At 54.1% G+C, this 26,160-nt stretch overlaps 1 protein-coding gene across 8 annotated transcripts in view; it reads left to right on the forward strand.

Moving 5' to 3' along the window:
• The window catches only part of TTC39A (tetratricopeptide repeat domain 39A), a 39,438-nt gene that overhangs the window by 12,120 nt on the left and 1,158 nt on the right, over positions 1–26,160 (forward strand). For 5 of the 8 annotated variants that reach the window (XM_045548053.1, XM_045548054.1, XM_045548051.1 and 2 more), the window contains exons 3-17: positions 3,879–4,010; positions 5,325–5,401; positions 6,178–6,245; positions 7,720–7,901; positions 9,968–10,067; positions 10,902–10,967; positions 12,380–12,488; positions 12,947–13,014; positions 13,096–13,155; positions 14,024–14,185; positions 18,507–18,598; positions 20,151–20,271; positions 23,392–23,503; positions 23,893–24,007; positions 25,363–25,479. In XM_045548053.1, the coding sequence (XP_045404009.1) occupies positions 3,879–4,010; positions 5,325–5,401; positions 6,178–6,245; positions 7,720–7,901; positions 9,968–10,067; positions 10,902–10,967; positions 12,380–12,488; positions 12,947–13,014; positions 13,096–13,155; positions 14,024–14,185; positions 18,507–18,598; positions 20,151–20,271; positions 23,392–23,503; positions 23,893–24,007; positions 25,363–25,479 (1,581 nt within the window). Of the gene's footprint in view, positions 1–3,878; positions 4,011–5,324; positions 5,402–6,177; positions 6,246–7,719; positions 7,902–9,967; positions 10,068–10,901; positions 10,968–12,379; positions 12,489–12,946; positions 13,015–13,095; positions 13,156–14,023; positions 14,186–17,806; positions 17,962–18,506; positions 18,599–20,150; positions 20,272–23,391; positions 23,504–23,892; positions 24,008–25,362; positions 25,480–26,160 lie in introns of those variants that run through there. The other 3 variants (XM_045548055.1, XM_045548058.1, XM_045548057.1) reach the window with 3 other exon arrangements.

The following is a 26,160-nucleotide window of genomic DNA, read 5'->3' on the forward strand; positions in this document are numbered from 1 at the left end:
TGTCCCTGCCATGTCCTGGAATTTCTCTAGGAAATGAGGCAAGGTCACCTGCCAGAGTGAGAGGCCAGGCAGTGGTGGGGGGATGATGAGGAGAGGGGAAAAGGTGTTTCTGGACAGCGTAACGGGCTGGCCAAGGCTGGTGGCCTCCGGCTCAGGGTGTGCCTGTCTATGTGCTGGGCAGCTTTCTCCAGTGTCACTCAGTGGCAGCGAGGAGAAAGCCAGTGGTTATGTGGCTCCTGGACTGGGGTCCTAACTGGGGGTAGCAGAAGGTTGGAAGGCTTTGCCAAGAGAGGGGCCAAGAGAGGGGCTGGTATGAGGAAGCTAAGATGAGGGGTCAGAAAGAGAGGACAGGTGGAGGTGGGAGGATGTGGCAGCTGGAGGGATGAGCAAGGCAGGGAGCTGGGGAAGGAGGGTGGGCGGCTTCCTTTAAGACTCCAGAGGCAGAGCCATTCTGTGTGATGAGGATGAGGTCAAGGTGTGATCCAGGCAATGGGGGTGGTTGGGCAACTGTCGCCCGTTCATTCAGCGACATGTGGCCTGGCAGTGTGCTGGGTGCTGGGGCTGTGGTACTGAGCAGGACATGGGCTGTTCTCAGGGTCCAGCAGGGGAACAGCGAAACCAGCAATAAGCAACAAGCACTGATAACCCAGCCTCAGAAAGGCTCCAAAACGTACCAGGGTGCTGAGAACTGCACAGGGACCCCAACTCGTGGGAAAGGGGCTGGTCAAGAAGGCCACATAATTCTCAGGGCCCATTGCACAATGAACATGCAGGGTCATTTGTTCAAATATCATTAAGAATTTTAAGACAGTGACAGCAGAGAATGTAACCAAGCATGGGGCCTTTTTAGATATGGAGCCCTGTGCAGAGGTACAGATCACACGCCCATGAAGCTGTCCCCGGAAGGCTGAGTGGGAGAAGTGATATCTAAGCTGAGATGGGCTGGATGAGGAGTCAGCCAGGTGGAGAGGGTGTTTCCAAGGCAGAGGGAACAGCCTGGGCAGAGGCCTGGCAGTGAATGAGGTCTGTGTATCTGAGAAATGGAGACGCTCAGCCTGCCTGGAGTGGGAAGCTGAAGCAGGTCACAGAAGGAGGAGGGCAGGGCATTGGAAGGTAGGCTGGGGATGTGGAGTCCCCTGGCAGCTGGGGCTGGGGGGCGGGGCAGTGAGTGGGGTCTGAGAGGACCAGAAAGTGGAGCAGGAGGAGCTTCAGTGAGGATGAAGGGGCAGAGACTTGCAGAGACAGAGGGGCTGCCTCTGCCTTCCGGCCTAGAGAGCCCTGAGAGGGCCTCGGGAAGGGAGGCTGGGACTGCGCTGGGGTGGGTGGGGCCCTGGAAGGAGTGGCAGGGTTGGGTCAGGCTCAGGGAGCCCCGATGATAGGGACAAGGGCAGGGTGGGATGGCTGACAAGTGTCCAACAAGGCCCGAGCCTTGGGTGTTAGCTGAGCAGGGACGGGCACTGGCCACTGGGGTTAGCTGCCCTCCAGGTGGCCAAGGAGTCCTCAGCCCCAACACCCTGGTTTGCTGATGGCTCTTCCAGCACCTTCCCTGTCTTGACAGCTGATCTGGGCCCAGAAGGTGGGACCCCAGTGGGCTTCATGTCCTAGAGCTGGGTTCAGCTCAGGAGTGAGGAGACTGTTGCTCCCAGAGGTCTGGATACTATATACGCAAACAAGAACTTGTGGGGTGCAAACTAAACTTGGGTATCTGAGGCTTGGGGGTTTTCATACCTCTGTACCCCATTTCCCAGTCCAGACCAGAATTAGGGGGCTTCCAGGTGGTAGGCTGGGGAGGATCCAGGCTTCCTAGCCACAGGTGCATGTTGGGAACGTGGGCCTCAGACTAGAAATTCCACTTTGTCTGCCAGCAGCCTGGGTGGGGCTGTCCCTCTTCCTGGGCCCAGCACCAGACTGGCTTCAGCAGGTGGGGCTGGGCAGTGGCTCCGAGTCCCTGCAGTGGGAGAGGACAGAGGCAAGGGCTTGATTGGAGAGGCCTGGGGGACGGGTCTGTGTGCTGTCAGGGAAGCCCCTCCTCAAGGAGAAGGTTTTATGCAGGGAAGCGACCCTTGACCCTGGTAGGACATGGAGGGATTCACGTTTATGGAGCATTGGTGATGTGGCCCCTGGCTTTGGCATCCTATCTAAGCTACTCGAAAAGCCCTGGGAGAGAAAGGTTATTGTCTTTGTTCTACAGGAAGAAACCTGAGGCTCAGAGAGGCTCTGAGAAGTGCCAGGGTCACACAGCTGGTGCCTGGCAAAGCCAGATCCCAACTTGAGTCTGAGGGACTCTGAAGGCAGCCGATTCCTTTCCACAAGCTGCTGCCCCCGACTGCAACTGCGTGGTCCTGGCAAAGGCCTGGGAGGGGCCCTGCTGGCGGCCAGGGCTGGTGAGGGGTACACCAGACTCTGTTTTCTACCTGAGGGTCACCCAGAAGTAAAAAAGCAACTTAATTCACAGGTGTTTCATGCATGAGAAAGGGAGGAAAATGAGCAAAGTCACATGATCTTACAATAAAACAGTGTATTAGCCTTAGTCATCTCTCTCCTCTGGAGTTCCTAGCACAGGCCTGGCCCTGAGGAGCTTCATAAATGATTAACAAAGGGCCATGGGGGAGGGAGGGAGGGAGAAGTCCCCAGTGCCTCCTGTCCAGGCAGGCCCCCCCCCAGTCAGTCTCACTGGCCCACAGGGACCCGGGGCAGGCCAGCACTACCATCCCCATTTTGCAGAAGCAGAAACCCAGGCTCAGATATGTCAAGTGACTCCCCCAAGTGCAGAGAGGGACTGGCATTGTCACCATCCCTCCTTGCCTGTTGCCCTCTCTGTATATTAGGATAAAGGCCCCCAACACACCCTGTGGCTGAGAAGCCCGGGGCTGTGGCAGAGCAGGGAGCTGGGGGGGGCCAAGGTTTCCTGAGGCCATCTTGGTCGGTCCTGACACGCTGGTGCTGAGGACAGAGATGTGTCACACACAAGCTCTGTCCTCGAGGTGCCCTCCGTCTGGGGAGAGAGCTGGGCCTGCACTGCCATCAGTTCAGTGTGGTGGGGCCTCCGTTACAGGCACACAGTCCCTGCGGAGGAGCCCTGGGTTCCCAGTGGCCTCGGAGGCATCTGAGGGCCTTGACCGATGAGTGGGTGGATGCGGAGGTGGGGAAGGGCCCTTCAGGTGGAGGGAACGGCATGCGCTAAGGCCGGGAGGAGGGAAGAGTAGGGTTTTCTTGTGGAACGTCTGTGTGGTTCAGTGGGCAGGGGTGCAGTCTTGAGTGTGACCAGATGGGTGGTTGGGGGGAGGAGCAAAAGCCACAAGAGGACTGGAGAGGTGGGCAGGGCTGGCGTCCTGTGGCCTCGGCCCAGGCGTTGTCTCGTGGGATGTGGAAGCCGCAGGAGGGTTCAACCCGAGGGCACCATGATCAGGGGACTGGATGGGAGAGGGAGAGGCAGCAGCTGGCCAGCAGGGGGGTCCAGGGAGTGGGGTATGCCCAGGGGATCAACACGGTCTCACAGGCAGGACTTGGGCCCAGCCTGCAAGAGGCAGGCCCTGGGCATCAGGAAGGGCAGCCACAGGCCCACACGCTGCCAAAGCCCTTTTTCAGTCCTCACAGCAGCCTGTTGCTGCCACCCCTACCGAGCTGATGGGAACCGGGGCTCAGCTCTGGAAGGTCACTTAGAGCCACTCAGCAAGAAGAGGAGGAGCTGGGAACAGGATCTGAGGTCTTCTGAGTAGCAGTGAAAGGATCAGAGCTGGGCAAGGCCCTCCCTATCCCTGGACCTCTGTCCCGTCTGTCCCCCATGCAGAAGGAGGAGCCGGTGGCGGGATCTACCCAGGGCCAGCTACCTCTGGAGTTCCAGGAGTTGTTGCTCTCAATGTCCTTCTTTCTGGCAGAACCAAGGAGAGCATGTACCACTCGCTGACGTATGCCACCATCCTGGAGATGCAGGCCATGATGACCTTTGACCCTCAGGACATCCTACTTGCCGGCAACATGATGAAGGAGGCACAGTCGCTGTGTCAGAGGTTGGGGATGGCAGGGGTCGGGGCGAGGATTACAGGTTGTGAGGCCCACCCTTCTGTCACCCTGGCCCATCCTAGTGCCTAAAATGCCACTATTCGTGCTGCTTCCTGTGGCTAAGATGTTGTGTCCCCAAGTGCTAAGTGCTGTCCTTGTCAACCCCTGCCTTAGATTTATTGTCTAAGCCAGTCACTAAGCAGCTTCTAGAGACCAGTCTTGATTGGGAGAAAATGAATTCTGGCTCTTTCACTTAGTGACTCATTGACCTCTGGCAAGTCCCTCTCTGGACTCAACTTGCCTCACCTGTAAAATTGGTGTGATGAGACACCATAGGGTTATCCTGGGGACTTCATGAAGACACCAGTCACAGGACCTGGTGCATAATTGGTGGTTGGTACACATTTGCTGGTTGAATGAATGCGCTGACAGACCCCAAGTGCTCGTGCACTGGCTCACTGGGCACACACTCACGCCTGCTCCCGGCTGGGCCCTGTGCTGGGCACTGACGACCCCAGAAATCATCAGACCTGGGCCAGTCTGATGCCCACATCGCCTGGTCAGGGAGGCACAGACAGTGACCTCCCGGCATGGTGCAGGGAAGCTCAAGGTGTCATGGGGGTCCCTCCACAGGAGCAGGACAGGCTTCCTGGGGTAGACGATGCCTGAGCCAGGGCCTGAGGGGTGCCTAGGAGCTGGCCAGGGTGGAGGAGAGAAGCGAGGGGGCTCCAAGCAGGGCAACAGCAGGGGCAAAGGTGTGAGAACACCTGAGCCTGGGGGACCTGCCAGGAGTTCATGTCTGGAGAATCCAGTGGGAGGAGCCTGCACACCTTGGAGGCCACAGCAGGAGCCCAGGCTTCGTCCTCAGGGTGACGCAGAGCTATAAGTGTCCTCAGCCGGACACAGCCTGTTGGAAAAACTCCCTGGCACACGGGGAGGGTGAGCAGGCACCAAGACTGGGTGGGCAAGAGTGATAGGACAGGCAGGGCATGAAGAGACCTCCATTAGGGAGAGGAACCCAGAGCTAGGAAGGCTGGGAGAAGAGCATCAGCTAGGTGGGGGGCAGGTTGGCCAGGGGGTTGCTTTATATGCTCAGCCCCGTGACTGATACGGTGTTAACTGTCCCTGTGTTACCAATGAGGACAGTGAGGCTCACAGACCATTTTGCCAGAATTTCAAACCTTCTCTGTCTGACCCCAAAGCCTATGTTCTTTCTGCTAGTGCTGCCTCTCTAGGAGTTTATTCTGGAGTGTGGCAGAGAGGGGCAGAGCCAAGTGTGGCCCCTTCTTCATCCTCATCTCAGGCCCCTTTCTCCTCTCCAGGCACCGGAGGAAGTCTTCCGTAACAGATTCCTTCAGCAGCCTGGTGCACCGCCCCACTCTGGGCCAGTTCACAGAAGGTGTGGCATCTGGACGTCCTCTCAACCATGCTGAGCCCAGGTGGCCTGGCTCCAGGCCCAGGGAGGGGCAGGAAGGGCAGTTATCCTCCCAGTTTTTGCCAAGGGGGCCCCAGGCCCTGGCTCTCTGGTGAGGGTGTGGGGGGCAGGTGAGACCCACTTACCTGACAGCATGCCTGGCTGAGAGCCTGGAAATCGAGGAAAGGAAGAGCTGTCACAAGGTCCATAGGCTTTGCTCCGCAGGCAACGGGTGCTTAGAATTGTGTGTGCAGTTAGGTTTGCTGATTAATCATCCTAGTGATTGTGTGTGCACCAGAGGGAAATGTGGCTCTAGCAGCTGACCTGGGGCATGAGACAGCTGACGGTAGAAGAGGTGGTCTTAGCTGTCGTAGCCTGTAGGATGTCTTTGTTCTGTGATCATACGTGGCAGTCCTGGAGGCAGCAGTGGCCGACCACAAGCAGTTAGGGAGAGCCCTTGAAGGTTCCAGCACCACACAGTGGTGGTGGGTGTGCAGCATCTACAGCGATGCTGGGGGGACAAGAAGGAGACTGCCAATCTCCTGGGTGGTGGAGGGGGGACCAGAAGGTGAGGGGGGTGCTAGCTGACTGGGGACAGTGGGGATGCTCTGAAGGAGCTTGACCAGGCTGACGGGGCTGAGGAGGGGGAGGTGCTAACACAGGCTCCCTTTGTTTTTGGGGACATGGAGTCAGGTGGATTTGGCCCAAGTCTCCTACAGAGAGTCCCAGGAGGCTGCGGGGCTTTGTTTTTCTCCCCACAGAGGAAATCCACGCTGAGGTCTGCTATGCAGAGTGCCTGTTGCAGAGAGCAGCCCTGACCTTCCTGCAGGTAGGAGCGTCCAGCTCGGACAAGCGGGCGGGGAATTTTGCATCAGTCACCACATCCAAGCATGACTCATCCCCTTGTCATCCAGGCGAGGACTGAGGCTCAGCGACCCCCACTCTCCTGAGCCTGGCCAGGCTCCATGTGGAGGGTGAGCGTTGCCAGGGTGCTGCTTCTACCTCGTGACTGCTGCATTTCCTGCCAGGGTCACATGGTGGTGACAGGCATTGACGCAAAGCCTACATTACACTTGATTCATTCAGCAAATGCTATAGCACCTACGATGTGCCAGGCTTTTTGATGATAATACAGGTGTGTAGTTTTTACATACCTTACATGTGTTACCGTTTGCTTTTTTGAACATTTACATTTATTATTTAATCTTCACCTTGGAGGCCTGCAAAGGGGAGACATAGAAGAGAGGAGTTACTTTCCCAAGGTCACATGATTAGCAAATGGTGAGCTGGGATTTGAACCTGGGTCTGACCAGGTCGGAGCCCGCATCTCCTCACAACACAGCGTGATTTCAAGAACTGTCACTGTATGATGTTACCAGAAAGCCTGGTTACATATCATCATATCATCATCATGTATATGTATGTATTTGGAGGGAGAGGGACAGCTACTCATTAGTGTTGGGTGCTGTTTATTTTTCTTAGCTCTTTTTCTGTCTTTTTGGACCTCAGGTGATTAGAATTAGATTAATCCTAATGCTTGGTTTAGGGCTCACTCTAATAATTACATCATGCATTTTATTTTATTTATTTGTTTATTATATTTTTGCAAATAATGAACACCCAATCCCCCAGCTGGAGGACAGACGCTGGCCGGAGCTCTCCTCACCCTCTGGACCCCTCCGCACCCTTTCCCTGACCCCCACAGGGAACCACTACTGAGAGTTTTGTGTTTATCACCCCCACTCTATTTTTTAAAAATAGTTTTATCCACTTCGTATTCATGTCTGAACAGCATATGGTTATGCTTTAGTTGCTATTGGGCTTCCTCTGCTGTGTGGGACTCCCTCCCTTCACCCAGCCTCACCACGCACCACGCTGTGTTTATCCGTTCTGCTGCTGTGGGGCGTTTGGGTTGTTTCTGGTTCCTGGCTATTATGAACCTCCTTGAAGGTGACTTCCACAGCGCATGTCCTCCTGTTCCTCTTGGGTGCACACCCGGAGTGGAGCTGCCGGCGGGCTGTAGGTATTGGCGCTTTAAATTATAAATGTGATAAATGCCTGCTTGTTGTAAAAACCGTAATCCAACAATAAGTATCCCCCTCCTTTCCCACAGTCCCACCACCTAGAGGCAGGCCCCGTTAGCCATCGGAGTGTCCCCTCCAGGCCTCTCTCCGAGCACGTAGTGTGTGCACGTGTGATGCTGGTTAAGGGAGGTTCTGGTCCCTCCCTGGGCGTTTTGGAGGTTTGTTTGGCCAAGGGCCAGGGAAGCCTGGTTTGGCTGACCTCTGACCCCATCCCCCCAGGGTCCTCATAGATTTGGGCACAGGAAGGGGCAGTGGAGGCCCAGAGCCTTGTATGGTCCATCTCAAGCCTACAGCTACCTGCCTGGGCCAGGCCCTCAGCACCTTTCCCCCCTGCAGGATGAGAACATGGTGAGCTTCATCAAAGGCGGCATCAGAGTTCGAAACAGCTACCAGACCTACAAGTGAGTGGGGCTGAGGGCCACAGCGTCTACCACCCTGTCCCCCTCAGGCTGCTTTGTGGAAAGAGAGGGGGAGTGTTAACTGGAGGCCAGAAGCTAGAATGCTATGTGACCTCAGGAAAATTTCTGCGCCCTCGGGACCTCAGTTTTCTGGACTAATATTCCCCTGGTTTTCTGGTTGTCTCTGTTCTTTTTGGTCCCCTAAGTGCCTACTCTGTGCCTGACCCTCTGCTAGGGGAAAATAAGTCACAGATTCTGCATAAACAGCTTGGTCTTGTGGGGGCAGGGAGACAGCTATAGGAACAGCCATTTAGGGAACAGCAATAGAACTGCATGCCTGTTAAGGCCCAGTCCGAATGCCACTTTCCCCAGCAAGCCTTCCTTGACCCCTCTAGTACACAGGGATGATGTGTACACATGCACACACACACACACACACACAAGCTCCCTGGGGGCCAGGGTCATTTCCACGCTATCTCTGGGTCCCTGACATTCAGACTGGGCCAGGTACATGCCATGTTTATGGATAAGAGTGAAGATTCCATCCAGAGCACTTGTACTCAATATGGCTCTACAATGCCTTATCTACGGTTCCCAAACCAAAAACAACAACAACAAAAACGCTCTTAAAACCCAGTTTTCCCCTTGCCAAATTTTGCATTAAAACTTATTTTCCATTAAAAGTTGATTTGAGGCTATTTATCATCATTATCCTCCCCATTTAATGCGACCGTCTCCCTGCAGACACGTCGAGAGCTTGCTTGCCAGGTATTGCCGAGGCACCACGCGCCCACAGCATGTGGATGCCGCGTTCCCCGGGGGCCTGGGCTGGAATTGTCTGGAAAACCAGACAAGTGCTCTGGCCCCTTCATTCTTCCTCCCGGCTGCCAGAACGATGTCTCCAAAGCAACACCTTGTCAGGCCACCCTGTGCCAACCCCTGAGGCTCCTTTTGTCCTTAGAATAGAGTCCTGGGTCACTGCCAAGTTGTTCCTTGGAGCTCTCCCTGCCCTCCTTGCCACATGTCCCACCTCACTGTGCCGCAGGCCCTTGGCCATCTCCTCAGTTCTTCAACTGTGACAGGCTAATTCCTACCTCAGGGCCTTGGACACGATGTTCTCTCTGTCAGAAACACTTTCTGCACCAGGGCAGCCCCAGCTCCTCCCTCAGACTTCAGCTCAAATGTTACCTCCTCAGGGAAGCCTCCCTTGATCCCCAGACTGGGTCAGGCCCCAGGATTCTTCTCCTCTGAGACTCTCAGCACCCTCACAGTGACTCAATGGGGGTCTGTCCCCTAGAGTGGGAATGCCATGGGGGCAGCAGCTTGGTAGCTTTGCTCCCTGCTGCTTCCAGTGCCTGGCAGAGAGAAGCTTCAGTCAGTGCTTGCTGATCGAAAGCCCTCAAGATGCGCTCAGCCCAGGAAGGGGGCAGACACATCACTAAAGCCTCTGTCCTGCCCCATGGGGGCTGGGCTGTGGGCTCCGTGCAGTTGGTGACCAGGAGAAAGAGAGTTGAATTCCAACCAAGGGACTCCAGGAAGACTTCCTGAAGAGGGGATGTTTGAGTTTGCCCAGTGGTTTTCAATCAGGGGCAATTTTGCTCCCCATGAGACATTTGACAATGTCGGGGGGCATTTTGGTTGTCCAGCTCGGGAGAGGATGCTACTGGCAGCTCATGGGTGGAGGCCAGGGATGCTGCTAAACATCCTAGGATGCACAGGACAGCCCCCCTTCCGCCCCCTCCCCAACAAAGTTATTCAGCCTAAAATGTCAGTAGTATTGAGGTTGAGAAACCCTGTTCTAGACAGAACGCAGAGACAGACAAATGCCCAGAAGCTGGACAAGGCAGAGAGCACTAGGGCCGATGTGGCTGGAATTCAGGGGTAAGGAGTATGTATGTTATCACAGTGGGAGATGGGGTTAGAGATTCCTAGAATATCAGCTCTCGATCGCCAGAACTTTAAGAATCTACTACCAGGGAGTTCAGAGAGCAGCTTGGGTGGGAGTTTACTGGGCCCCGCCCCTCAACCCCCAGCAAGTGGCTGAAACAAGACTTGGTATCTCTCCGCAGGGAGCTGGACAGCCTCGTCCAGTCGTCACAGTACTGCAAGGGAGAGAACCACAGGCACTTCGAAGGAGGGGTGAAGCTTGGTGTGGGGGCCTTCAACCTGGTGAGTGGGCGTGCCTCTCCCCCATTTCCACAGTGACTGGCTCCGGATAAATCTTCCCTGCATGTCCCTGCCCCACACGTGGTCATGGCTGAGTGCCACCGTGCCTGGCCGTGTGCCGGGCGTGGAGACCCAGCGATGAACCAGGCCCGTGGTGAGGCTTACGGGGCTCTCAGCTGGGCGGAGTCCATCTGTGCATTTCTTCTCAAGTCGTTAGCTTGAAACCCGCCATGGTGGGAGTCTTTTTTTCTTTTTTTTCTTTTTTAATATTTTTTCCTTTCCTTTGGTTTCTATTTTTTTATCCCAATGATCCACTATCATTCCCAACACGGTGGGAGTCTTGACAGCACCACAGCTTGACAAACACAATAAATCAGGGCTTTTTCTGCCCCCGAGAGCTGGTGGTTAAACACTTACCAGTGTCAGGGAAGGAGACAGGCCTGAAAACAGCTGATGACCCGGGAGACAGACAGCCAAGTCCTCTTCCTGGCGGGACTTTGGAGAAGGTTTCTCACGGGTGGGGTAAGCATTTGAGCTGGATCCTTAGGATCCCCAGGAGTCTCCCAGGTGGGGAAGGGCACCCCAGGCGGAGGGCACGGTGTGAGTGGAGACAGGGAGGCTTGGAAGAGCTGTGCTTGCTCGCGGAGCTTCTCAGGGAACACTTAGAGCTCTGGCCCTAGGTGGCCGGGGACCTTTCCAAAGTAGGGGGAGCAGAAGTGGTGGCTCTCCCACTCCAGGTAAAGCTTGTTTAAAGAGCAAGCCTTGAGGTGGTGGGGGAGGTCCCCGCCCCACTCTGGGGCACCTTGTGCACGTGCTCATCTGCCCCCTTCCCTGCAGACGCTGTCCATGCTCCCCACGAGGATCCTGCGGCTGCTGGAGTTTGTGGGGTTTTCAGGAAACAAGGTAACCACCTGCCTTCTAGCGCCCCCGACCTGCTAAACGCCAGGCCTGGAGCTGGGCTGGACAGGGTGGGGCTGAAGGGAAGCAGGGTCTGGGTGCCAGCCCTGGCTCAGCCCCCCGGACAAGGCCCAGACCTCTCTGGGCCTTGTCTTCTCTCCAGTCGAATGAAACCAGTGATACCTGCCTGCACCCCATAGGGTAGAGAGGCTCTGGGGTAAGGCTGGGTGTGAAGGGCAGCTGTGTACAGTGGCCTGGGGTCACATTCTCTGAGCTTGACCGGTATCAGGAGCCTGGCCCTTCCCACAGACACCTCCTCACTTCAAGGCCTTGAGCAAGTCCTTTCCTCCAGGGCCATTTTCTGGTGCTACCACCTCATCTGGGAGATGCCTTAAGGAGGAAGCAGAGAACTCCAGTACTCAGACTTTACTGAGGGTTGAAGGCAGCAGATCAGGGAGGGCTCTCTGGTGGAGGAGGCCCGGTGTGGGGGAAGGAGCATTGGCTTGGAAATCAGGAGCCCTGGACAGCCCAGCCTCACGGCCTTCTCCCTGTGATCCTGAACAAGTCCCTCCCTCCCTCTGAGCCTCTCTTCAGTGAAACAAGGGCTTTCTGTAGACCAGTATGTGTCCCCAGAAGTGCACTTTCTATAGTCCTTGCCAATATTGGCCACTTCCATGTGCTTTTGTATTATTATTTATATTATATACTTTTTTCAAAAGTAACTCATAATCTTTACCGAAATTTATTTAAAAGAAACATTGCTACATGAAAACCCGTATTATTTGGCATGATAAGAACAGAATCACACAACTAAATACCACGAGGCCCAGCAATGTTAGGAAAGCCCTGCTAGACTGCGTGGTTGGCCCAGGCTCAGCTCCGGCTGCTGCTGTGAGGAAGGGAGCTCGGGTGAGAGTTGCACACACTGGGGCGCAGGACGGGGGCTTTGTCCTGGGCACCATCAGAAGGCTGGAAGGAGAACTGAGAAGGGAAAACCCTCGCTTGTGACTCAGTGTTCCCTGATGCCAGTCCACGGACCCCAAGAATCTTGGTTGCCGTCTGCGTGGCCCCATCTGTGCCCTGGGCCTGTGGTCAGGGTTCTCGGCCTCCTTGTTCCTCCTCCCAACCAGACCTGGCTGCGCGGCCGTCAGTGCCCACCGCAGGGCGTTCGAGCAGGTGCACACAGGGAGGCCTGGGGATGTGGCTGCTAAGGAGGTAGGGGACGCCCAAGGCCTGGCCAGGCCTTTGCTCTGGCCTTGGCAGCATTGTCCCCTCCCTCCAGGAAGGCTGCTGAGGCACTGAGAGAGGCACCTCTTGCTCAGGGCCACACCACTGACCCAGCCTCCAGGGTCCCAGGGCTCTCCCGCCCTGGCCCCTGCCCCTCTCTAGGAGTCTCAGCCTGTCCTCCTGTCCCCCAGGACTACGGGCTGCTACAGCTGGAGGAGGGTGCGTCAGGGCACAGCTTCCGCGCCGTGCTCTGTGTCATGCTGCTGCTGTGCTACCACACTTTCCTCACCTTTGTGCTCGGTAGGCTTCCCTGTGGGGCGAGCCCTGGCCCAAGAGGGAGAGGGGGCTGCAGACCCTGCTCAGGCCCCCAGGACTGGGGATGGGGGTCCTGAAACCAGAAACAGCAGAGCCACATCAACCAGCCTAGGGCTTGGCCTGCTCACTTCCTCACAGCGTGACTGGGTTCCAGCCTCAGTGTTCTAATCTGTGAAAGGGGCATGGTTGTGCCCACCTTGTAGAGGGTATGAAGACGCTGTAGACACAGCCTTGACGCACATATGCTCCTGGTTATTGAGCCCTGTGATGTGCCAGGGATGCTACTTGCACTACCTTCTTTAATCCTCACATCACCCTGGAGATAGGAAGCATTATTATCCCCACTTCACAGAGGGAGAGATGGAGACCCCAGGAATCCCCCGGTAGGTTGCTGGATCGCGGGAGCCAGTGGAGGTGACGTGTTATGTTCCCCCCACTTCAAGGTACTGGGAATGTCAACATTGAGGAGGCAGAGAAGCTCCTGAAGCCCTACTTGAATCGATACCCTAAGGTGAGCCCCACCCTCTGCCTGGCACCCCCAGCCCATGAGCACCCTGCAGACCCACAGGGACCCACGTGCGTGTCATTGCAGGGCGCCATCTTCCTATTCTTTGCGGGGCGGATTGAAGCCATTAAAGGCAACATTGACGCAGTGAGTGATGCGGGTCTGGGCCAGTGCTGAGGACCGCTCAGGGTCCCACAGGCACACACAGACATACTCAGGGACAGGGCAGACTGGGAGGAGGGCCCAAGAGAGAACCAGCAAGAGGGCAGGGGTAGGAGAGGCACTTGGGAAGACGAGGGAGGAGGTGGCATTCGTGGTAAGTGGGCTTTTGACAGGGAGATAAAGGACCGTGGCGCTCCTGGAGAGAGAGGGTGCTAGAGGAGGCAGAGAGGTAGGAAGGACCACCAGTTCAGGGCGTGGTGATCAGGCTGGCAGTTGGTGCGTAGAATGGTGGGGCCAGCCGGGTGAGAGGAGCTGTCAGAAGGGTTAGAGATGGGAAGGGTCATGGTCCCAGCAGACACTCCAGCACTAAGCCAAGGCCCAGGCCGGACTCTACAGCATGGAGTTCTGGGCTCTCCAGCCAGCTCTAGCTGTGATTCTCCAGGTGGCAGGAAAAGTGCCCCAGGCCCAGGTAACTTCGTGGAAACTACTGAAACCTTTGGAGTTTGCTCTGAGACAGACATTATTTTATCACTATAATATTACCACTTTCCACTGCCTCTTATCCCCTCCATTATAGCTCTGTCTTGACCTCTCATTGTTCAATTGAAAAACTAGAGTTCCAGACAGGGACAGTAATTGGGCCCAAGGTAGTGTGAGACTTAGGGGTAGATGCAGGACTGGAGGCCAGATCCCCTGGCTCCCCAGCCCCCACCTGAGCCTAGCACAGGGCTGGATCACCATGCACTGGGGGGGCGGGGTCGGGGCTGCTCTGGAGTTGGGAGGGTGTGAAGGGTCTAGAGGGCAGGGTGGGGCTGGGTGGGCACCCACCAGGCTGACCAGCAGGTGCCTGCAGGCCATCCGGCGATTCGAGGAGTGTTGTGAGGCCCAGCAGCATTGGAAGCAGTTCCACCACATGTGCTACTGGGAGCTGATGTGGTGCTTCACCTACAAGGGCCAGTGGAAGATGGCCTACTTCTACGCCGACCTGCTCAGCAAGGAGAACTCCTGGTCCAAGGTGGGCATTGGGAGACCAGGGCCCCCAGACTGAGGGCCAGCTGAACACAGATGTGTCAGCTGGAATCTAAACAGAACCACAAATTCTAATAGGACTAGAAGGAACTAGAGACCACAGGAGCAGAGAAACTTTAGAGCTACAATTATGTCAGTCGAGATTTTTAGTCACAAGAGACGGAAACATGGCTCACATGCACTGTCCAATAGAACTGTCTGCTGTGGTGGAAATGTTCTATTTCTGTACCATATTCACTTGGAATGTGCCTGGTGCAACTGGGAACCTGAATGTTTTAAATTTTAATTAGTTTTGATGAATTAAACTTTAGCCACATGGGGCTAGTGGCTACCACTTGGACTATGCAGATCTAAAAGAAAAGGCTCATTGGTGCACAGAGCTGAAATTTGTAAGCACATCTGACTTTAGGAAGGACTGGGTCCAGGAATTCAAATTCCCTCTTGCGCAGGCAGATTCGCTCCATATGGCGGGCAGGGAGGCTGTGGGCTGCCTCTAACTCACATTTCCCCCTTGGTTTCAGAGTCTCACAGTTGAGCCTCATTGGTGTGGCTTAAGGCACATGTTAATGCCTGAGAGAGGGGACTCTTCATGGACTTAGAGTAGGAGGGGGTGGTTCCCCAAAAGAAAAATGAGGTGACATACCCAGAAGTAGTGTGTGTGTGGGGGGCCAATGTCAGCAAAACAAACAAAACAGATGCCTGCCCACCACAGATGACGTTATCATGGTAAGTGTTGAAATAACTGTTAGCCTTTATCATCATAGTAATGATAGCACAGAAATCTGAACCAAGAGTCTTAGAATCCCCTAGCTCAGGGAGCATCGAACCTGGTATTTGCAAACACAGCATCACTTGCCCACAGCAGACATTGCTAATCAATCCTGGCACTCTGCCATGAGCCTGCTGTGCTTAGAGGCCTTCTCTGCAGAGCGCTCCAAGCAGCCATTAGCACTGGCCTGCACTGGCACGTGTCAGGAGACCTGCTTGTCACCTGCATCTAGCCCCTCTGAAGAAGGAAGTCCTTCAGTGCCCCTGCCTGGGGGCCAGGTGGCTGGGGAATTCTCTGGGTCTGGGCAGGTGGGGCTGGGGGAGGAGCAGGCTTCCACTGAGCTCTCACTGTGTCTCCACACCACACCCAGTGAGACGGGAAGAAGTTACCAGCTCCACTGGGCACATGAGGGCCACTGAGGCTAAGAGAGAGTATGTGACTTTCCTGGCCCACATAGCTGTTGGTGACAGACACTGGATTTGAGGATGGTTCTGTGTGACTCACAGAGGCCTCTGCTTTCCCCTTGCTCCTCTGGTCCTCCAGAGGAGGCCAGGCTTGCCCTGAGCCCACCCTGCTGTTGAAGGTGCTTCCTCAGGCCTGGCCCCATCCATTCCTCACCTCCTCCCTCCTCCCTGCTCCCAGCAAGAACAAAGCCCCAGGGAGTCTTTTTGAACTAAAAGTGAATCTGGAAGCCTTCCTGTGGAGTGAGGCAGGCAGCTGGGCGGGGCCCACACAGGGAAAGGGACGCCTGGGGTGGCCACACAGCTGCTGTGAGGAGCAGAGGGAGGGCCAGGCCTCCCAGGTGTCAGGAAGTCTGGCTGAGCCCCAGCTCAGTCCCCAGATCACTGTGACTTTGGGGTGGTTGGTCCCCCACTCTCTTCAAAAGGACTTGCTGTGAAAAATGGGGATTGTAACACCCCAAGTTCTGGGGCCTCATCCATTCCTAATCTCCAGCATTTGGCCACCACAGAGTCTGCCAACTGCCTGTCCTAGGGACCCGGCCTCTGGCCACGCCGTATGCACCAGCCCCCCTGCACGGCAGCCCACTCTGTTCTGGACCTTTTAAGGTCAACCCTGTGGAGGCTTCAAGTTTCCCCCAGTGCTTGCAGCCTGGAGGTTGAGATGGCCAGAAGCTAGGTGGTGACAGTGTCATGTTCAGGACTATGATGAGGGAATCCTAGGGAGCTCAGAGGCAGCCCTGGGCATCCTGGCCAAGAGGACAAGGAAGGCTTCTGGAACAAGAGACCTCTGACCAGAGTCTTGAAGGATGAAGAATTAGGGTGGCAGAGCAGAGGAAGCGAGAGGACACTCTAAGCCTGGAGAACAGCAGGAGCAAAGTCTCGGAAGCCAGGGTGCTGCCAGGGGATTCTGTATGGCCGGAGCGCAGGGGGCCTGGATCAGGGGAAACAGCTGCTGTCTGCCATCAGCATGGCCCCATAACATCCCTGGGGAGTGTGGATGTCCACAGTGCTGAGTCACTGCATCCAGCCTAACTCCTGGTGGCGCAATGAGGGTGAGCTTTTTGTGGGGTGGGGGGAGAAGCTCTTGGAGGAATGAGCTGGGGAATGCGCCTGGCTGGGAAGGGACAATGGCATTCCAGGCAGGAGCAGCATGGGCAAAGGCCTGGGGTGGAGTTGCAGGAGTGAGCGGGAGGAAATGGCAGAAGATGAGCCAGAAAAGGAGTTTAGGGCAGGTCGTGGAACATGTGAGTGGCTGTTTGGGCTTTATTTTAACAGTAGGGGACCCTTGAAGGCTTGGGGTTTAGATCTGTGCTTTGGAAATCCCACCTGCAATTTCTGGGCACCCTGACGTGCCAGGTCCTGTTCTAGGCCAGGAAATACAAGAGTGAACAGAGCAAAGAGCCCTCTCAAGGCTTCAGTCCTGGTGGGGAAAGAGTCAAGGAATAGACGAACACATTGATGTCCAGTGTAATGTGATGCCAGGTTCCAGTAAGTGCAGTAGGGACCAAGCAAAGTGAGGGGCAGGGAGTGGGGGGCTCTTTTGTCTGGCGTGGCCAGGTCTGGGAGAGGGCACCGACATGGAATGAAGGAGCAGGCACGTGGGTGGCCATCTGGAAGGGATGTTCAGGCAGAGGGAGCTGCGGGCAAGGGCTGGGCAAGGGGTGCATTTGATATATTCTAGGGACAGCCCCAGGCCAGCGAGGCTGGAGTGATGCTACGCTGGCTGGCTGGAGGGAGTGATGTGCGTGTGTGGCGGGGATTGTGCACAGTCCCGTTTGGATTTTACCCTAAGTGTGATGGGATATCACCAGAAGTTTTCCAGAAGGCGCTGACGTGATCTGACTTAAAGAGATCAGAGTGGCGAAGGTGTGGGAAATGGCTTGTCCGAGATGGGGCGGGAGCAGGCAGAGCCCAGACCTCCGCAGGGCAGAAGGAAGACACCCTGGTAGCCTGGAGCAGCTAGGCGGTGCGGAGATGGTGGGGCGATAATGAAGAGAGTGGCACGGGCAAGGCTAGTTAGTGGCATTCAGGAGCTAGACAGGAGGTAAAGCCACTAGGACTTGGTGCCTCCACGGCAGGGGCAGACGAGAGGGAGAGGGCAAGAGCGACACCGGAGGTTCAAGATGGGACGGGGAACAGTTTTCAGTGAGGGAGACACTTCCCACCGTAGCCCACAAAGACCAGCTTTTCCTCGTGTTGTAAAGGCCTGCGTGGGTGGGGCTGCCGGGTGGAGACCAAACCTCAGGAAATCCTGGTCCGTCTCCTCCGCCACCCTCCCCTCTCGGCCTGGAAGCAGGCGCTGTGGTTCAGGGCTCGGCCACTGGAGGGCAGCACAGAGCCCGCTCCCCTCCCAGGACCGTCCGCGGAGGGGCGGGGCGTCGGGGAGGGCGGGGCGCGGCGTCCGTCAGGGCTGGTAGTGGATCCGGTGGACCGGGTCCTGCGGTCGACTCCCGGCTCTGCCCCAGCAGCTCTGGGGGCCCAGGAAGCAGGGGTGGGGAACAGATTCCTTTCTGGCACCGTCTTTGGGATCAGGTGTGCCGGATGTGAGGTGCCTGGCACACAGTGCGACAGTTCTCCCCAGGAGGCCTGAGCTGAGCGCCGCCCAGGGCCCTGCCCACGCTGCTGGTCTCACCTCTTTTGTGCCTCCCGGGCTTCGAGCCTCTCCGCCGCATCCTACCCGCACACGCCTGCCCTCCCGGGCTTTGCCCAGGCTGCCTCCCTTTCTTGGGCCTCTGCGAATCTTCCCGGGGTCCTTCAAGGGCCCACTCTGGGGCTCTCGCTTTCCAGAAGCCCTGAGTGCTGTCCCTGGCCGGTGTCTCCATCCCAGCCTCGCGTGTCCTGCCCGTCACCAGTTGCTTGGGTCCTTCTCTCCACGGCTTCGGGTGGAGAGGGTGGCCGCCTCCACACGGCTTGGCCTGGATTTCACTCCCAGCTCGAGCCCTCCGGTGGCGTAGGCTTCCTGGCCTCGGTTTCTGCCGGGGCCCTGGGCGGCGGCGTGGGCTGCTGTGCGGGGCGCAGGGGGGTCTGGCTATGGCCGGGGGCCCGCTCACACCGGGCTGTTGCTCTGCCTCGCACAGGCCACCTACATCTACATGAAGGCCGCCTACCTCAGCATGTTTGGGAAGGAGGACTACAAGCCTTTCGGGGATGACGAAGTGGAGTTGTTTAGGTGGGTCCTACCGTCACGCTCCCATCACAGGCCTCAGCTGTGCACAGACCAGCCAGGCCACTCCGACTGGGCGCCAGGGAGGGGGTGGCGGGGTGGTCGTGTCCCCGCGCCCCCCCCCCCCCCGTCTCCGAGCTCCCTGCCCCAGGATTGCCCCGTGAGCTTGTCTTCCCCTCCCCGTGCTGCTGCAGCTGCTGGTTAGAGCCCTTTGAATCTGTTCAGAGGTTTTCTTTCCCAGAAGTGGTTTTGTCAACATCCTCTACCACTGAGTCTCTTTCATCTGTTCAGTAGGACAGATGTGAACTCTAAGGTCCGGAGAGGGGAAGGTCCTTCGTTCTGCTGAGTTAACCAGATACACTCAGAGAAGCAGAGCACAGAGCCCAAGAGTTAGACTCAAACGAGCGGGACTAAACTGAGCCTCTGCCATTTCTTTGCTATGTCACCTGGGACAATTTCAGCAACTATAAAATAGGAATAACAACCTTCATGTTGCAGGGTTGTTTTGTGAATCAACTAGATAATATATTTAAAGAGTCTGGCATAGGACCTGGAACTTAGTAAGCTGCTCGCCAAGTGGTGGCTGTTTTCATTCTTATCTGTACCACTGTGTTTACCTCCTGCAAAAGGTCATTAGAGCACAGCTCAGCCTTGGCAGGCTGAGGACGGAGCCTAGAGCCTTCCTCCCGTCAAGGTGAGGTTGGCCCCAATTTGCAGACCTGGAAGTGGGTGTCATATGAGCTTCATAGGCTCCTGCTGTCACACTAATAGGGCATTTATCACTTATGGAGTTCCTGCTACTACAGTGAACTCCATGTCCCCATCTCATATAACTCTTCCAGAAAGCCTTGTGAGGGAGGGTGGGTGTCATCTCCAGTTTAAAGATGAGGAAATTGAGGCCCAGAGAGGTTCCACAGTGAGTAAGCAGTGTGTGGGGACCTCACACCTACATCCAGCTATTTCCTGAGCCTAAATGGCTCAGGCCTGAGGTCACAGCCACACCTGGTGACTGTGGCAGAAATCAGAGGAGGGTGGGATGGAGTTGGGCGAGTGAGGGCCCAGATGTGGAGGCTCGCCCAGCTGCATTCCATATATTTTGCTCTGCCCTTGGAAACAGCTGAGAAGGCCACAACTCAGGAGGCAAGAGTTAATTAGGGGTTTGACCTGTTTGGTATTGGATAGCTCCCACCCATTTTCTGGGTGTTAGTCTCTCCTGTGAAAAATGGGATTAGATTTCCATAGGGCCCTCCCCAGAAATGGGGCCTGGGAGTGGAAGAGAGAAGTGGAAGTAGGAGGCAGAGCAGGCCCACTCCCACCTCTGCCAGCTGGTGCGGAAGAGCCCCTTGTCCATCCACAGGAAGTGGCCACGCCTTGGGCAGGGCCTGTGAAATAAGACCATAGACACAGGCTGTTTCAGACCTATGAGGTTCCTTAGGGTCCAACACTGTCATCATACAGGTGGGGAAACAGGCCCAGAGAAGGGCCAAGCAGAGGCTGGGTAAGATGGGGACCCTCAGTCCTCCCTTGCTTTTTCTCATCTTCTCCATCTCTTTTGCAGAGCTGTGCCAGGCCTGAAGCTCAAGATTGCTGGGAAATCTCTGCCCACAGAGAAGTTTGCCATCCGCAAATCCAGACGCTACCTCTCCCCCAACCCGATCTCATTGCCAATCCCTGCTCTGGTGGGTAGGAAGGTCTAGACTGGTCCTGCCCTCTGGTTTAGGATTTTGGGGATTAGCTGAGAGCCACCGAAGTGGATGAGGAGAAAGGCCTTCATGCCTTGGGCCTGGAAAGGGTTTTACAATTTACCTGGACCCTGGGGAAGAGGAACACAGATGAGTCTGACTCAGCCCCTGCCCGTTATAAAGTGATGGTCCAGGGCCCTCGTGGCTCACACCTGTAATTCAGGCATTTTGGGAGGCCAGGGTGGGAGCATTTCTTGAGGCCAGAAGTTTGAGACCAGCCTGGGCAACATAGCAAGACCCTGTCTCTAAAAAAAAATAAAAATTAAAAATTAGCTGGAAGTGGTGGCCTCTAGTTCCAGCTGCTTGGGAGGCTGAGGCAGGAGGATTGCTTGAGCCCAAGAGTTCAAGGCTGCAGTGAGCTCTGATGGTGCCACTGTACTCTAGCAGCATGGGCCACAGAGTGAGACTCTGTCTCTAAAAAAGACAATAGAAAGACAGTGAAAGTGATGGTCCATTGAGTGTGGGAGTGGAGAGGAGACAGGTGAGCAGCTGCAGATACCAGGAGGCCGCAAGAGCAGCCCTCCTGGACAGCCCCATGCCCCTGTGCCCAGACGGGGTACCACCTGGCTGTCTGTGTTTCCAGCCAGTCTGCTTCAGTGTTTATATGAGGCAGATGATTTTAACTGTTGTTTACACTGTCCCCTTCATGTGACCAACCTTTTCATGTTATATTCAACTCTGAACTAACAGTAAGTAAGTAATAGCCAACAGTGCTACTGGGCGCTTGCTATATTCCCTATTGCCTCATTTGCACCTCTCATCAACCCTCTGAGTAGGGGCTGGTGGTGTCTCCAGTTTACAGGTGGGGCTAGCAAGGCCTCATAGATAAGTAGAAAGATTAAAAAAGCACTGTCCAGGCCGGGCGCGGTGGCTCACACCTGTATTTCTAGCCCTCTGGAGGCCAAGGCGGGTGGATCGCTCGAGGTCAGGAGTTCGAGACCAGCCTGAGCAAGACCCCCGTCTCTACTAAAAACAGAAATAAAAATTATCTGGCCAACTAAAAATATATATAGAAAAAATTAGCCGGGCACGGTGGCGCATGCCTGTAGTCCCAGCTACTCGGGAGGCTGAGGCAGTAGGATCGCTTCAGCCCAGGAGTTTGAGGTTGCTGTGAGCTAGGCTGACGCCATGGCACTCACTCTAGCCCGGGCAACAAAGTGAGACTCTGTCTTAAAAAAAGAAAAAAAAAAAACAAACAACAAAAAAAAGCACTGTCCAGGTCACACAGCTAGTGAGTTGGAGTCAGAATTTGAACTCAGCAGTTTGGCTTCAGAACCCATACTCCAAGCCATTATTATAATGCTGAAATTTCATGCATGATTTGAGCAGGCATCAGGTGACGTTCCAGTTTGTTAAGAGTCCTTGTTATTCAAATAGTAAAGCAGCTAGAAAAGTGGAAGCTTTGCTTCAGAGACCTTTTTCTGGTCCTGGCTCTACAATTCACTAATTGTGTAGCCTTAGATAGGTTCCATCTTCCCTTAATGCAAAATGAGGATAATAATATATATTTTTCCCATTTCATAGAACAGTTATGAGAATCAACTAAGAAAATATGTTAAACAATTTATAAATTGAAAAGTTTGTATTTCTATAGAATTTTATTTAGAGCTTATATCCTGAATATTTTCTAAACAAATTTTAAAATATTTTATAGTAAAGCTATTACTACTAAATGGAGAAGGAGGATATTTTTAAGAAGGGGAGGGAAGTAACTATACTAAAAATTTAGGGGAGAATTTCCCAAACTGTAATCTGCAAAATACTGTTTATGCATAAAGTGATTTCTGTGATTAGTACGTTTGGGAAAGACTGGCCTAAACAAAGTTTACACACTGTAGACTTTCTTGGAGCCTTTTTATGTTAATCTGCGTGGTGAGTCTCCAAGAAGCTCAAAGATGAGGTTTTTCCCTACCTTGTTTGGCCACAGAACCCTTTTTTTAAAAAATGAAACATTTGCTAACTCGGGACCACAGAACAATTTGAGAAATACTGGTCTAAATTTAAATTTCCTTCCTAGAACATAATAATAAGAACTTCAACAATAATGTATTTCTAGAACTTTATACAGAGCACTTTCATATCCATTACTTGGTTTGATAGTTTAGGAAATGCTAATTTAACACATTAACTACCTTGTGAGTTATATTTAACTGATACTAGTTTTGGGCCCAGGGCCTTGTGAAGCAAAACCCCACAGTTGGTCTGTGAAAATCTTGTTGATGTTCTTAGTGTTACAATTAATATTGACATTTTAATTTGAAAAACATGGGTTGCATTGCATATAACTCATACACAGAAAACAATAAAAAATAACAAATTAAAAAGGATCATTTTGTTTTAATAAAACACTGTGGCCCCAGGGAAATTTTTTTTTTCCTAGTGTGGCAGTCAATGTGTTAAGCTAACAGGGTTACTATGAATGAAAATTTAATTTAGTATTCTGAGCTTCCTGGAAGTCCAGACAAAAAAAGGAATCAGGATATGTTTTATGGTTTTCATGATGATAAGTCTAAAGGAAATAGAATATGAGTTGTCATTTTTGAGCCCATTGTTTTGGGGGAATAGGAGAGAAGATGACATAGTCTTAAACTCTGTTGTCCTGAAGTGCTTAAGTAAATTATGGTTCCTCCAATATGGCAGGAGGCCCTGCCAGCTGGAGACGGAGAAGAACTTCCTGGAAAGCATGGGGCATGGCCTGGTCTTTGAAGGATGGAAAAAGTTTGCACACAGACTGGGAAAAAGGGCATAATAGTACCTAGGGAAGCGACAAGCAGAAAAGTAGCTGAAAAGTATTGGTAGCTATGAATAGAACAGTGAGAACATTGATCCATCTGAAATCCTCATTGGGTAAGGCAAGAGCTCAGCAATAAGTGAAGGGGCCCTCCATAATCTCCTTGAGCCCGTAGCTTTACACACTGGGCTGAGACTTGTCATGGATGATAAGAGCAAGAAGGGCCTTTAGTGATCCTCTGATCTGAGCTGCCCATTTTACAGATGGGAAAACTGAGGCCCCATTGGGGAAGAAACCTAGGACTAACTTGCCCCCCCTGCCCTCAGGAAATGATGTACATCTGGAATGGCTACGCTGTGATTGGGAAGCAGCAGGAACTCACAGACGGGATCCTCGAGATTATCACCAAAGCTGAAGAGATGCTGGAAAAAGGCCCAGGTGACTACACTCAGGCCCTGGAACCTGCCAGGCTAGGTCAGGTCTTCACAGTTGAAGGTTCCCTTTGCCAAAATGTCCTTCCTCCCTTCTCTACCCTGGGAACTGTCCTTTGTCTTTCTAGACTGAGCTCCAATGTCACCTCCTCCAAGCAGCTAGCCCTTGTCCCCTAGGTAGGGTCAAAGCCTCCTTTGGGCTCCCACAGCCCCTGGGCTTCCTTCAGTCATTGTCTCAGTCTCTGCCTTTCCTTCTCCAATGTGAGCCCCCTGAGAATAGGGACCATGTCTGATTAACCTGTGTCCCCTGGGCCCAGCACAGTAGAGGCTCTGTGCATATTTAATGCAGAAATGAGCAAGCCTGTCTGTCTTCTTCCCTCACATCCCTATTTTCAGAGAATGAGTACTCAGTGGATGACGAGTGCTTGGTGAAATTGCTGAAAGGCCTGTGTCTGAAATACCTGGGCCGTGTCCAGGAGGCGGAGGAGAATTTCAGGATCATCTCTGCCAAGTAAGTGCCTCTGCGGCTGCTCCTGCTGGGCCCGGGTCTCCTGGGTGGAATTGTCAGTGCTTCTCCATCCTCATGCCCAGTGAGGACCTGTGCCAGCCCCGTTCACCACACATGTACCTGTCCACTCTGTGCCAGCACCTGGGCTGGGCACAAGGGGCACAGATAACTCAGACCTAGCCCCCAGGGCTACCAAATTGCCTGACTCCAGGAGCCCACCCATGTTGTTTCAAGTGAACAGTGCCCCAGAGCGTGCCTCAGCGGCTCTGCCCTGCCCTTGGGAGTGCACATGCTACAGAGGCTGGCTACAGGCGGCTCCACCTAGGATGGTCAAGGCTGTGCTACAGGAAGGCCGAGAGGACAGTAGGTGCCCTGAGGAGGGACCTAAACATAATGGGAGGTACCAGGAAAGGCTTTTCAGAGCCAACATTTAAATTGGGAAGTTTACCAAGCAGAGAAAGCAGGGGGGGGTGGAGCAGGTACAGCATATGCAAATGCCTGAATGTAGGAAAGACTCCCGAGGTTGGGGTGATGGTGATTAGACCCTTCCCTGCCCAGGCTGAAGATGAATTGAGGAGGCGTAGACTGAGAAGGGCCTGGATGTTTTGTTCACAAGGCTAAACTTTATCCTGCAGATAGGAGAGAACCAGGAAGGAAACCAAGCAGGGCAGACTTGGTTTGTATTTTTGTTTTTTTGTTATAGGGTTTTGCTCTGTTGCCTAGGCTTAAGTGCAGTGGTATGATCATAGCTCACTGGAACCTCAAATTCCTGAGTTCCAGTGATCCTCCTGCCTCAACCTCCTGGGTGGCTGAGACCACAGGTCCACACCACTACACCCGGCTAATTTTTTTTTTTTTTTAAATTTTTTTGTAGAGACTGGGTCTCGTTATGTTGCCCAGGATAGTCTTGAACTCCTGGGCTCAAATGGTCTTCCCACCTCGGCCTCCCAAAGTGCTGGGATCACGGGTGTGAGCCAGTGTACCCGGCCAGACATGGGTTTTAAAAAGATGTCTCTGGGGCAGCATGGAGGGCAGGTCAGAAGGGGCCAGATCAGAGAAGGAGATTTTCCAGTTTAATAAACCATTTGACATGGAGAAAAGCGGGGTTGGGGCTTAGGTGAGAGTGGGCTAAGGACATGACAGGAGCCGTAGGCTGTCAGGGAATTGGGGCCCAGGATACAAGACTGGAAGATTCTTCCATGGATCCAAGGCTTTCTAGTGCTACGTAGTGGGAACCTTCCAAAATTGAAATTCAGATCAGGAAATCCTCACATGAAGTTTGGGGAAGGCTCAGGAGGCGGAACTGAAAGACATCTCAAGGGCAAAGCCTGTGAGCCACGTCCTCCTCTGTTCTGCAGTGAAAAGAAGATTAAATATGACCACTACTTGATCCCAAATGCCCTGCTGGAGCTGGCCCTGCTGTTTATGGAGCAAGGCAGAAACGAAGAGGCCATCAAACTCCTGGAATCTGCCAAGTAAGGCTTGGGGAGCCTCAATCTGTCCTTTGCTCCTCTGAGCTCAGCTCAGGAGCTGGCTGGGGGCAGAAGGCCAGGCAGCAGTGAGTGGCAAGGGCAGTATGGCCGTCCAGAGAATGGACCTGCATCCTTGGGAGCTGGGCTCTCACCTGGCATAGGAAGGCTTCCTCTTCATTTACAAATGAGCAATTACAATCCGAGGCAGGAAGTGAGTTGCCTGGGGTCACATGACAAACGAGCTGCTCTGCTGGTTTGAGGACCCAGGTCTCCTGCCTTCCAGTCCCGGGATCTATCTCCCAAAACCACCCATTCAAGCTTCGCTACTCAACAGGACCAAGAGTGGTATCAGTGGGCATGATACCAGGGGTGAGGGGCTACAGACCCTTTCCGTTAAGGTTAATCCTCCCATTGGGTGGGGCTAAACTTTTTTTTTTTTTTTTTTTGAGGCAGAGTCTTGTCCTGTTGCCCTGGCTAGAGTGCCGTGGCGTCAGCCTAGCTCACAGCAACCTCAAACTCCTGGGCTCAAGCAATCCTACTGCCTCAGCCTCCCGAGTAGCTGGGACTACAGGCGTACACCACCACTCCCAGCTAATTTTGAAATTTTTTTTTTTAAAGAAATGAGGTCTTGCTATATTGCCCAGGCTGGTATTGAGTTCCTGGCCTCAAGCAATCCTCCCAGGC

The sequence above is a fragment of the Lemur catta genome, chromosome 3 (assembly GCF_020740605.2).
Source record: "Lemur catta isolate mLemCat1 chromosome 3, mLemCat1.pri, whole genome shotgun sequence".
Classification (NCBI taxonomy): Eukaryota; Metazoa; Chordata; class Mammalia; order Primates; family Lemuridae; genus Lemur; species Lemur catta.